This window comes from Malurus melanocephalus, unplaced genomic scaffold, assembly GCF_030028575.1.
Source record: "Malurus melanocephalus ecotype Western Australia unplaced genomic scaffold, MMel_1.1 scaffold_98, whole genome shotgun sequence".
NCBI classification, from domain to species: domain Eukaryota; kingdom Metazoa; phylum Chordata; class Aves; order Passeriformes; family Maluridae; genus Malurus; species Malurus melanocephalus.
Window position 1 is genome coordinate 1,476,055 of NW_026623330.1, and position 13,201 is coordinate 1,489,255.

Genomic DNA, 13,201 nt, shown 5'->3' on the forward strand with positions numbered 1-13,201 from the left:
CCCCGCCCACCCTCGCGCGCAGCCGCACAGGGATCTGATTCCAATTCTATTGCGCGAGACAAGGTGGGCGTGGCTTGCCGTTCTATAAAGGAGAGCGCGGCGAATTCTGGGTCCTTCTTTCGGCGCAGCCGGCGAGGTGAGTGGTTTTTAGTGGTTGGAGTGGGATCGGTGGTGAGGCCGGGCCGCGGTGATGTCTCTTGACACGTGTTAGACTGCTGACATACATGAAGCAAAACTACCTCTGAGCGCCCCGGCTGCGTCCACCCTGCGGGGCAGCCGGGATGTACCGCATTAATAACCTCCCCTTTATCCTCGGTGTTTTGCAGGGCCTGTGCGACGACCGGCGGCCGGGAGCGGTGGTTAATAAAGCTGTTTCACCCAGAACGTGTCCGGCTGGTTGTTCCGCGCGTGTCCGCACTGCCTTTGACCCGGCGGTGCCCGCCTGGCGCCGCCGGCCAAGCAGCGGTGCTACAGTGAAGCGCTTGTTCATAACTGGCGCTGCTCGGCCCCACCCGGGCGGCGCTTTTAAAAGCAAGTGACATTTGTGAGCGTCTGTCACCCGTGCAAGGACACGGCAACGGGGTCCATGGGGTGCTGCAAATCCTGGTGCCCTTCCTGCAAGGGGTGTCTGTTCCCGGCAGGAGGGTGGTGCCAAGGGCTAAAACAAATCCGGGTCAACTCATCACCGTTCAACGCGACTGAACCCAGCTGAGGCCACGGCTCWAGTTTTTCCTTAAGTAGCTCAGGGTTTAGCTTTAAAGAAAAGTCCTGCCATTGCTGCTTAGCTGGCAGGACTTACCTGTTGCGGGAATAAAGCAGCTGGGTGAATGAGCTGGGAGGCAGGCGAAGTGCAGCCAGGGCTGGCGTCATTAACAAGGTTACATACAATGAGCATTTTAATACAGTGACTAAGCTGCAGCAACTTATAGGACGCAGCTTTTAAAAATGTTTGGGGAAATAAATTAAACATCCTGTAGCCACACTGATTCCAGGACATGCCATAGAGGAGCAGAGGCAGTCTTGGCAGGCTAAAGTTAGGCTCACAGAGGCTCCTTGAATTTACCAAAAGTGGGTGCATGGCTACTCTGTATATAAAATTGCAAAGCATATAGCACACCTTAAAAAGTTGCCTTTCTAATGGATATTAGATCGTGGCTAAATGCCAAAGAAATAAAGTTTAACTGAATTGTTTGACATGGGATAAATTTATTTAATAAAACAAAGCAAGCAGATTGTAGTTACCCACAGTTTATGAAGTGCAATATGACAATCTTGTGTAATAAGTCTAAATCTGTTTACACATTAGTGCATCTAGTCCTTTGACTTTAGTTATTGCACATAGAAATTAACTCATATAAAAGACCTGCGTACAAGACATGCAGACTTCATGAAAGGCAAATAATGCCTACAGAATCAGCAAACCCCAGAATATACACAGCCTGGAATGGTCAAGGAGGAGTTCAGGTAACAAATATAACTACTAATATTTCAATTAAAGGTAACCAAAATAGGTGTTCAAATATAGAATTAATTTTAAATATATTAAATGCTAGTTTTCTTTTGTTTCAGGCAAGGTGCTGTTTAAAAAACCTTCAATATAATAGTTTCATTTAGAGATGGTAAATCAAGTTATACATGGAAATTTTGATTTACACCAAATGTGACAACACAATGTACAAAAAATTTCTTTAAAAATTACTTTAAAAAAAAAAGAAAAAAATCATGTTATAAAAGGAGAGCCAAAACTCACCTTTGTAAACTAAAACGTTTTCTGACATCCATGAGTAGTTGGCAACACTGAGTATCAGAAAAATGTGTTAAGGAGTGGATATGTAGTGTTCAAACCTTGAATTTACTGTGTACGTTTAGCCTTGATTCATTACACCTGACAGAAATAGAAGGCAGTTCCCCTTTCCCCTTTAATTTTGGCCACTAATTAGCAGAAAGTCTTTAATCATGATCAGCTCAAACAACTGCAAYGCTTGAATTCCTATGCCACAAAGTCCAAGAAACCAATGCAGGGGGGTCAAAACCTGTCAGCCACAGCCGTTTCCACAGGCACCATGTGATGGCACATCTGGGGCTGTAACAGGATTTGGGCCCGTGCTTTGGGTGTAAACACAGTGCAATGGGTAACTCACAGCAACAAATTCCTGTCAGAAAGCACTCGGTGTYTCATCACAGCAAGAGGCTCAATGCACAGTTAGGTCACTACTGGAGATGTGCAGTGTTGACGCTTGGTGTGTGTGCTCATGTCTTTATAAACATTCAGAATTAATCAGGAACCAAGGTGATTGTACCTCACTGTAAGGCGGCTTGCTATGATTTGGTCTCATGGCTTTACCAACTTTTTTTCCTCATGTACAAAAATCTGACAGTCCCACCTTCGCTGATAGTTGTGTTTTATGGCTACTTGCTTCCCAAAAAAAAGCACAAGTTCKGTATGAAAAAAGTAATGTGTATGTAGCACATTGAATCACAATATTACCTATACATCCAATTTACATTCTTTTATCCTGAAAGCATTATTTCGATTGCTTGACACAAGCTATTGACTGCAGAAGTGAAAGAACATAAAACAGTTCATTCTACACCTCCAACTGCCTGAGAAAGAAAAATATTCTTCCAGTTTTATAAATTCATTCCTTATTTAGGATTTTTTTTTCCATTTGGCACGCAGTTCCTTTGCTGCCAAACAATTCTGCAATGCTTTAATGCACATTAACATAGCATGAAAACAAGCTKAACAAAAGGTGCATCGACAAGCTCCTTGATCTATTACAATTGAGTTCCTCCTCCCTCCCCCCCAGAGAACAGGTCACCTCAGCCTCCCAGTTAAAATCCTGATGGCAGCCAATACAAAAATAAATCAACGGCTTAATGGAATGGAACTTCATGGAGCTGAAGTACACGGGAACAATAACCAGGCAAGTGAGCACACAGGAACRGGGCTAGGCAGTCCTTGGGAAGGGGGAAAGTGGCACAAGTTAAGGATGAGAACTACAGCACAGTTTATAAAACCATGAGAGTAACTTTTATAATACTGTAAACTGCAAGAGTCTTCACATGTCACGGTTGATCAGAGGCCTCCGTGCTCAGATCTTGAGGAGGGCATGTGGAGGAGCGGGGATCCATGGCTGAGTGCATTAAAGGAATATAGACGTCATCCATGTTTGGCATGACAAAGATTTTCTGGGAAAAAGATGCAATCAAATCAAGTTACATTTCATACGTCACTTGAAACCTTAGTCTTCCCATTTTAGTTTAAAACATGCAGCAAATTTACAGATAAATTACCAACCCAGTTACTTTCAAACTGCACTTTTAGTGAAATAACTGGTTTTGATTTTGATTTCTGGTTGRTTGCACAGGTTGAGGTCCAGAATCAACCTGGTCACTTTTCCTACCCTACATGTACTTGAATGTTTTTTTTTCCTATTTTGCATTATGGTCAATATAGTTTTTTTAAAATTATTTTAAAGGAAGTGGTGCAAGGAAGTAATGCCTTATCTGTTAATTTCAGGCGACAGTTTGGCCCTCTATCATCTAAGAACACATAGGATCATGTTCTTATTTGAGTACTACAAATTCTACCATGGTATCTGTTTCAAAGAAATGGCATTTTCATCTCTAAAACAGATTTCCACTCAAGTCTACACAGTCTTGGGCCCATTCCAGAAGTCTGTTTTAGCTGAATTCCTAACATCCATCCCACTGAATGGGAGCAGTGCAGGCCATTAAACAGGGCACATGTAAAAATTAAACACGCACCCTTTTAATTGACCAAAACTATCATCAATGAAAGGAAAATGTAAAGGAAACACACCTGGAAYTCCTGTTCCAGTTTCCTTGCTATCCAGTCTGTAACATGAACCAGAGTCACTTCTCTCTCACCAAGTTTTGGCCGYGCTTTTAACTCCAGGTAGGGAGGCCTTCGGAAGCCGTACCTCGGGAGAGAACACAGAGCAGGATTTRTTACAGACACCCCAACAAAACAAGTACATCAACCTGTAACAATTTTCTCTTAACAGCAATTCCTACCTCATTTACAACTAGTTTGTACTGTACCTTGCCCAGAAYCCACCAGAGCCAGGCTTTTTTTTCCTTAGCTGCAAGCCCTTGGATAGCACACCTGAAACACTGGCCAGCTCTGCTCTGAGCTGCTCTTACCATATTCTGTCAGTGGGTGGAGGTGGAATGTTAATCACTAGTGTTCCTCTGCACTCCTGCACTTCAACTGTTAGCAGCAATGGAGTATTGGAGACCTCTTCAATYTTCTTCTTAATAAACTCWGTCTCTGTTGCTTTCTGAAAGTATTTTGACTTYGTAATTTTATCCACAATTCTCATGATTTTACTTGTCCGATGTCCTCCGACATACCTTTAGATARAAAATAGAAAGAGGACATTAAGATAATTTTCTTAAACCTACTATTTGCTAAGACAGACACAGATTTTTTATTAAAACATTAAAAAAGTTTTTGATGTCAAAATTCTGAACAGATAGATGGCCAAGCAGTACGTCCCAGAGCCTGCAGCTGTATTCTGTCAGCTGCAAGTGTCTGGCAGAAACTGTTCAGCCTGAACACTCCTTCCCAGATGGCATTGGAAACACAACATTTTTTAAAACTGCAAATACACTTACATCATTTATGCCAGCAAGCTGGCGTGAGAAGTGACAACTTGTCTACTACCATTCCAAAAAACTGARACACTGCTGCACCAAATCAGCATARAAGGTCCAACCATTGTGTCTAATTATTTACCTGTGTGTACTGAACAAAAAGGTTTTAATTTTAAGGTACTGTAGCATTTATGAGTATAAAGATGTTGAAAAAGAAGAGAAAAACAATTTTGTCTGTGGGTGGAATGATATTCCAAAAATGATTAACTATGTCTGCAAAAAGAGGGCTTTTCCTGGCAATTGTGCCAGACAGCATTCCTGGCTTTTGAAACATGCTTTAAGGGCTGAATATGTCTTTTCTCACCCCTATCTCATGTTTGAAATATACACTCCAAAAATAGCACATTTGGTATTTTCCACACACTATATCATGTCTAATTGTGGCTCTTGGTGTTATGTAGCARAGATAACCTTCCTAAGGAAATGACATTTTCCTATCCAGGGAAAAAAATAAAACCATTCCTACACAGACTTTTATGGAGTTTTGTCCTTAGCACAACRTAAGATAAAAACCTGTTCAGCTGATATAAAAATAGTGAATTAATTTCAACTTTGGGATTTTATACCTGCTGGATCTTTACCCAGAGAAAGGTGTTATTCTCTCATCAGATTCTACAGTGGTAGTAATGCAGACTTTTAACAGGTGTAAGAAAATTTGTTCAGTATTTTACATTAAAATTCTTAATTCTCTATCCTTTTGATAAAGAGTTCTTTATATAATCTATGAATTTCAAGATATGAAATGCATCAATTGCAGTAATTCCAAGAATTCTTCACATTATTTTCAAAAATGTTTATGAGTAAAATTCTAAAATTCTCTGGAACATTTTRAATAAGTCATGAGTCTTCTGATATATTCACTGTAAAAATCACTCAGATGTGTTGACWTAGAAAACGTTGTGATTGTCTGGAACATTTTGGGCTGACTACAGCTTTCTCACTGCATGGCATAATTGCAATCAGATGCAGAAAGCAAAAAATCAGAGCAGCAGCCAAAACATGAAATGATGTGGCACCCCTAATGTTGGGAAATTTTCTTTGAAATCCATGCACGGCATCAGAGGGCAGTATTGCACAGCCCAAACACACAGCRTCCTCAAGGGAAAAAACAAATCAACATTGAGCACGAAAAACAGGCTTGAGTAACAGTTGTTTTCTTCAAGAAAAGAAAATGGATGGCTGRAAATAAGGGATCGGCAGGATGAGGTAACACTGCACAGAGAGGGTTTCAAGTTTTCACACAAAATCCTATTTTTGGCTCTGCTACAGGCAGGACACGCTGGGGATGATCCCCAGAGGTTCTCTGCTCTCCCAGCAATCCAACAGAGCAGGGACTGGGAGGTGCCCAGTGGAGCTCAGAGGGCTGGGATGGACAGGGCTCCACTGCTGCCCCTGCCCTGGAAATGGGCACTGGGGCTGCTCTCTTGCTTGGATATWTTCACACTCTGCCATTCTGGGGACAAAGAGCAGCACAGGACTGGCACCAGCTATCAGGCATGTGGGGAGGGAAGGATTAACAAACAGCTCACCCTTCTCCTCCTGGGGTCAGCTGCTTCTCTCCTGCCAGCTCAGGAGCATCATCTTCCTCCGAAGACCCAGCGCTGGAGGATTCCTCATCGCTGTCTGCAAGACAATACGCCCTTGGCCTGAAACTGAAACAATGCAATTTCCAGGTCAAATGTAATATCCTTAAATAGCTACTCATCCTGTACCGTTTTGGCTGACATTACAGGTCTCTGAACTGTCCCCTCCCYTCTTTTATAAAAGCTATCTAAAAGAACAAAACCAAAACCACTCTGAAGCCAGTCTGGCAGAACCAGCCTTCAAAACAGCAAATCTGTTTTCCCCAGTGGAACATAATCCTTCATAAAAGAGGCTGGCACGGGGGTGGCTATTCTACATATTCAAATCAAATGTGGAGATTATTCAAAATACACTTGGAAGCATCTCACTTGCTGCTTGTGGCTTTCCAGGAGTTGACCAAAATTAGGGCTGGACAAGTCATTTTGTTTGAATGTCGAAGGGAAAAAAGTAATAAACAAGTGCTGCTCTTTGGGTACAAAATACCACACAGTGGTAACTCAATTCCTAGATTTAAACTGTGGAAGAATTTACACAATCACAAGAAAAAATTCAAATCTTTTAAACGGATTACAATGAGGAAGGATACAGTGGATACACTTCAGTAATAACAGCTCTCCAGTGAATGCAAGAGCCTGAAACAGTTACACAACACAGGCTTCAAAACATATGGCTTTAGCCCTAGGGACAATACCCAGCACTATAATACTCTACAGCATGTTCAGAATACAGTTTATAGCTGTGTCTTCTTTCTTTCTGTGTTCTTGGAAATGTACTTGAAGCACTTAATAACCTCACAGAGCACGGACTGAGGCTACTGYTCTGTACACAGAACAAACTGGTGGCTGCTGCATGAAGTCCTGATGTAAAGGGACAGTTCAGGTASAGCTCACAGTGCACAGGACTCCTTCCCAGCTGGTGCAGCAATCCCAGGACCTCTCTACACAGAAGAATGTCCTACCCAGGCTATCAAATCAGAATTGCAAACCTCTTGCTACCCATTTTGTACCTGCAGAGCGGTGAAGGAGCAAATCAAACGAAGCCACGTCCCTGAGGATGTGGGGGTGGCTCCTGTCATTGGCCCAAATAGCAACGCTGGAGCTGTTTCTAACAGAAATTCATGTTTTTAGGTCAGATTCAAACTACACGTTTTCTACTAGGGCATGACCTCACTTCTCTCTCATGTGCATGTTGTATGACATAGCTCAAAGCGTGCCCAGGGCATTCTCAGGGCTCTCAAAGGTGTCACGTTCTTACAAGAAGGTGTTTTATTTCCTAGTTAAAGGGGTCCTCTGAAATGCCTCACAAGCACCGAGTGGCTCAGACCACAGGATTTCCTCGCATTAAACAAAGCAACAATAAATAAGCTTGAGTGAGATTTCAGGGGAGCTCTGTATACAATGGACCATTTATATGACACAAACATTGGCAGAAAAAAAGTCACTTTGTAGCTACTGTATTGTCCCTGTAAAGATTGCACAATATTTTATGAATTGCCATTTGTCAGTTTGTTTTTATGCAGTTCAACATAGCCAAAAGGACTGGTGGGGTAAGAAGCTGCAGTTACTTCAGGTTAACCTGCCTGCTTTTGCCTSATCTCCTCCTATGGCAGAAGCTGTAGTGTCATTAATTTTACAAAATTGGCCATGAAATAGTTTCCCACCCTTTCTGAGAGCAGCATTTTCCTGAGAGGATGTGCAAGACAGCACTGCCAGACTGCGTCTCAGCACACTTCACTTCTATTTCAAACAGCAAGTGCAACAGTGACCCATTTGTCTCGCTTTACACTGACAACAACCACAGACAGTTAAACCCAGAGCTGTTCCCCCCCGTCTCGTCTCTCTGGATGAGTAGGTGCCTTTCTTGCACCACTCTGGCATTACTGCATCTCAAGAGATGGTTTGTTCTGAGCTCTTGAGGGCCAGAAATGAGCTCAGCCACCAACATGCATCACTTACTGACAACGTGACCATGGATGCAAACACATGCAGACTAATTTGATTTGTCACAGCAATTGTCAACTGATAATTAAAAAAGCCAGCAGAATTAAAATTAACTAACACAATGGAAGGCATAGATGAGAATCAAACTGTTCTACACTTTTCAGTCCTTACTTTMATATCCATTTTGTTTAAGGAGAAAAACAAACAAGCAACCAAAAAACCCTCATCCAAACTAGAATAAATTAAGACTGCTCTTTATGTAAAGCTGGTACCTGGTCCTGAGCTTTGAAACATCCCAGCCCTGTGCAKGGAGCAATGCAGTTAATGCTGATACCTTCAAGTAATCGGTTGCTTGGCTACAGGCACTTATATCTGCCTTGCTGGGGGCCTATTGCTCAGCCAGCAGCAACCCCATTTTTAAATATGAAATCAGTGTGTTCACTAATTATTTCTGAGGCTGTTCCTGCACCGAACAGATATGAAAATACACAAAGAAAATCCTGAAGGGATGGAGAGGAAAAGCAAGAATTTTATTTGTATAGGCATTTCTTCCTCTATCCCCCATTTTTTGGGCGGGCAGGATTAAAGGGATTTTGAAAAATTCACACCTACCACTTATACCAATGTATATTCAGAATATTTATTTCAAGCAGTGACAATGAGAATCTAGGTCGATTTAAAATCCTCTGAAYTTCTACCAGTGCATGAGATCATTCAGCCATTAGTTTTTTTTCACATTTATTTTCCTGTCATGGCTTCACTGAAATATAGTGCTCCTGTAAGTATTACTTYGAGATATCTCAGAATAAATGGTCAGAGCTACGACAAGAATATCTGGTACCTTTATTGTGAAAGACCATAACATTTTGTTCATAGCTAAACAAATGGCCAGATTTGGAGACTTATTTTCTTGATTTGTAGGCAGTGGTTGTACATTAAATCAGAGATTACCTACTGCTCAGGGACTGCAAATGTCTTAAGAGAAAAAAAAAGAAAAATAAGAGAATACGGCACAAAAAAACCCATGGGTTTCACAACCCTCCACAGCTCAGAGTGGATCCATCCAGGGATGGATATTTGACAGGTGCCACTCACCAGGTTAATACAAATGGACAGATCGATGACATTCAAACAACAYTGCAAAAATGAGGGGGGAAGCACAAATACAGGGGAGGTAAGTTACTGTATGGTGTTTTCTAATTAGTTCATTTATGTAAGGCATTTCACTTAGGCATAGCAGGGAAACAGAAGATGGCTATGAGGAAAAACAGACTAAAGCAGGGGTGTGATTACTCCCACGATGCAATAAAGCTACTAAAAAGTCTTTACATAACAATTAAAGCCCATTTACCTTCCACATTGTTTACTACTCCATGGTTTCCAGCTGTAGCTGTACCATGCTGCCAGTAGCCTGTTACACGTGTTTTTATCTTATTTCTGCATGTGTCTATATCCAGTATTTGAATTTTATCTGGCTAAACCCCAAATCAAGCATAAGACAAAACTAAATTTTATTCACAGAACATTCTGAAATCCTACTAAAATATATATAAAAAGTAATTGTACCACAGAAGYCTTTTATTAAGATGATTATCAATGGTGCAAGCAAATAATAAAGTTGCAGGGAAAGGCATATTCCACACCCACAAGTATGAAACCCCCAAAACTCCTTCCAATCCATTGCAGAGCCAGAGATACAAATTCACAAGGAMAATTCCAGCTTTTCACCATGAAAGCACCATTGCCATCCCTTACCCTTCCTTGCCGATCTCGCCAACCTTTAACGCTTCACCAAGCGGCTCTTTACCAAGTTTGGTCAAGTTCATCTTGGTCTCCAGGGTCATTAGAAAAGATCCATTGTAGGACATTTCCAGATCAACCCACAGTCCTAAAATAAACAACAGAAAAGATGTCACCTTAACAGCAATCACAAAGCGAGCTTTCTGATCACATTAAGCTCATGGAACAAAGCCAGATAYAAATTCAAGCCACACTGAAAGAGAGTGGTGAATCAGCTAATGGTCTAAAAAAGATACTGTGATTTACACACACCTAAACTGCTTAAGAGATCTGAAATGAGAGAAAGGAAATAGAACACGATCAGGGAATCACTTCAAAACTATTTACAGTATTGCTCCAAGCCAAGCAGTAATGGGGACACTCCTCTACATCACTGATGCTGTCCAAACAAAGCACAGCTCGAAATCCCAGAGCAATATTGCTTCTCCCACACCACAACCTGATGCCTCTTGTTTTGCCAGTGGTGCTCTGAAGAACTATGACAAGGCTCCCTCWGTAACAGAGCTACAGGCATTCTTTCATGATTCACAGTAAACAGGGTCATTACTTAGATAATTCTAGATGTGCAGTGCTGATTTAAATCCTATTTGCTTTTTGCAATCTCCAGAAGAATTGTCTTTGAATGTTTTAAGATTAGCTCGTGCCTTTTAAGTGACACCCAGCACCTAAGTTGCAGGTATTTGTGATCCAGAGATTAGAAAACAGATGCCACTAAACACAGATTATGCATCTTCCTCTTCCAGATACTGCAGCTGCACTAAACATTCCCTCACCAGTACCTGGCTCATCAACCACTGACCCCTTCTACTTTCATTTAYTTATATAGAAGAAATTAATGGTGAATAAAGCTGAAACCAGGACAGATCTCATAGTTTTAGTTAGAGACCTACTGTTTTATTTTCTGCAAAAACATATCCACATCATAATCCCACCCTTTTGTGAGAACAGAAATACAGGCAGCTCCCAAAGACCTGGTGACTGACACCCTGTGAGGTTACATGCTGGAAGCACGATGAAGGCAAGCTGCTGCTTTACTAACCCAAATAACTCTTTTCCATCACACATTTTTTTTTAACGCTGCTCTAAAAACCAAACACAAAAAGTCAAACACAAGCTTATGAAGATTTTTTCTCTTTACAGTAGGAAAGTTCAGTAAGATCACAAAACCCAAGAAAACAGACTTTTTTGATAATCAGTGAGTCAGCAGGATTCAATCATCAATATTATTTTAACAGCAGATCAAATTAAGCAAAGGATGCCATTACTGAGAGGGAAAATGCCTTCTGACCAGAAAACATTTGTATGCTTTTTCCAGAGGGAAAAAGGGAGGGAGAGGGAGGGAAGAACTGGGCAGATGGTACAATTTATTCTGTTTTCTGGTTCCCTAGCCTTGACAGAATTACAGTAAATGCTACAGCATATGCTGTCACCCAAGCAGGACTGTTTATTAACATTAACAGAAACAAGATTTTTTTCTAACGTTGTCCGTTAACAAATTCAGTTAATTTGAGAAGGCATATAATAATAATAATAAAATTTTCTTTGTAATCAAGAACTGGTAAAAAAAAAAAAGTATGGATGAATCTTACCTCTGTGATCAAYAGAAGGTTTGAAGGCTTGAAGGATCTTGGGCACTGCTATCCCCATGTCAAGTTCAGTCAGAGTCAGCTCATTCATGAAGTAGGGCAGCTAAAGGGACAGAATATAAAAAGTCAAAYACATGCCATGGAATTAAACATCAATTTCCTGAGTGAAGAAAGCTCATTAAACTTAAGGAATGGACTCAGCTGAAGTGCCACCAGTGAAAGAATACAAATACAATTACACAAATTTCTTACTATTCTAGAWTTTCACCATTGCTGGTTTCAAAACTTTTTAGGGAGAGATTCAGCATCTGARCTTGTTTTTAAAACTATGTTGAAGTTAAGATGCTGACCTTAAACCTCCACTATGCTTTTTAGTTGAAGTATGTAAAAAGCTCAAGAATGAAGTGTAAATCCTATTTCACTGTGAACAAAAATCAAAGGCTTCTTTGGATTTTAACTTCAGTCATATATTTTATCATTKATGTTTTATCAACACCTCAGCTTCTTTTATCTTTAGCAAATTCTTTCACAGAACATTACCTTTTAAATCTGTGCCACAGTTTTAGCACAAAGGAAGCACAGAATCATGATGATTTGGGTATCAATTYACAAAAATATTTCCAATTGATGGTTGTGGTTCCCTGATGTCCTCCACCTTAAAAGCAATCCACTATTTCCCAAAGAGATTTCCTCATTTATACGCAGTTCTATTTATCCCTAAAGTGAATACAGTAACACTTCTACTTTTTACATAAAAACTTGACAGATACAAATAGTTAATCCTGTAGTTCATTTCAWACAGAAGCAGCAAAGTTAACATGTTATGATCCATCAGAAACTGAACAGAATTCTGTATCACATTTATGTTCTTTTACACAGAAGTGTGAAATAAGCCTTTCTTGTAGYMTTTKAAWWTTMAAAKRCTATGTGGTTTATGTTTTTTCACATGGAGTGGATAATGCAAGATTCCAGATTAGGTACCTTTATTTTGCTAAGTTTCATTTGGATCTTCTTTGACACCAGTTCAGACCAATACTTCTCTCCTAAAAAATCCCAAAATACTCTTCCAAGCAGAGCATTCACCCAGGCCTCTTGTTCTTCTTCTTCAGCTTCCACATTGGCATCTGGCAACTGGAAACATAAAGCAGGTTATTCAGCTCCATAAATTCTATAAAATRAGCACAGAAAGGGCCTGATTTACACGGGAAGTTCAGTGTTAAGAGCCTGGGTCAGCTCAGAACACCAAATGCTCGGCACAGGGAACAGCTTTACAAACGCATCAGCTGGGCTGCCACGAGCCTGTCATCATCCTGACATGCAGCAGAGGGAACGAGACCACACAGATATAGATTGACCTCTGGCAATGAAATGAGAAAGTTGTATGTAATTTAACCTCTGGCAGAAAAAGCAGATAAACCCAGAGTGGGCAGACTTATAAATGTGTCTGCAGTAAGAGATATTCTCTTTACCAATCGRACCTGAAATAACAGGGGCTCTACTCTTCCTATATTTTATCAAAAAATTGAAAAACAAGACCCGATCTTACATCTTTAAATCCAATTCAGAAACACCACAAATAGATGATAAACACAGTACAGGGAAACACAC

General features: G+C 40.7%; 1 protein-coding gene and 2 non-coding genes across 5 annotated transcripts in view; 2 read left to right on the plus strand and 1 right to left on the minus strand.

Moving 5' to 3' along the window:
* The first annotated feature begins 184 nt into the window (after nt 1-184).
* On the plus strand, nt 185-247 carry LOC130575173 (small nucleolar RNA SNORD104). Its single transcript, XR_008965519.1, has one exon. It is a non-coding gene; the product is annotated as a small nucleolar RNA SNORD104 (small nucleolar RNA).
* Nucleotides 248-412: 165 nt separating this feature from the next.
* On the plus strand, nt 413-544 carry LOC130575174 (small nucleolar RNA SNORA50). The gene has a single exon (XR_008965520.1). It is a non-coding gene; the product is annotated as a small nucleolar RNA SNORA50 (small nucleolar RNA).
* Nucleotides 545-1,186: 642 nt separating this feature from the next.
* Nucleotides 1,187-13,201, minus strand: part of TEX2 (testis expressed 2) — a 41,201-nt gene continuing 29,186 nt past the window's right edge. For all 3 annotated transcript variants that reach the window (XM_057368858.1, XM_057368857.1, XM_057368859.1), the window contains exons 6-12: nt 12,575-12,724; nt 11,597-11,696; nt 9,963-10,095; nt 6,213-6,335; nt 4,171-4,380; nt 3,827-3,947; nt 1,187-3,192 (exon numbers count right to left, since the gene is read on the minus strand). In XM_057368858.1, coding sequence (XP_057224841.1) covers nt 3,070-3,192; nt 3,827-3,947; nt 4,171-4,380; nt 6,213-6,335; nt 9,963-10,095; nt 11,597-11,696; nt 12,575-12,724 — 960 coding nt within the window. In that variant the 3' untranslated portion in view covers nt 1,187-3,069. The remainder of the gene's footprint in view (nt 3,193-3,826; nt 3,948-4,170; nt 4,381-6,212; nt 6,336-9,962; nt 10,096-11,596; nt 11,697-12,574; nt 12,725-13,201) is intronic.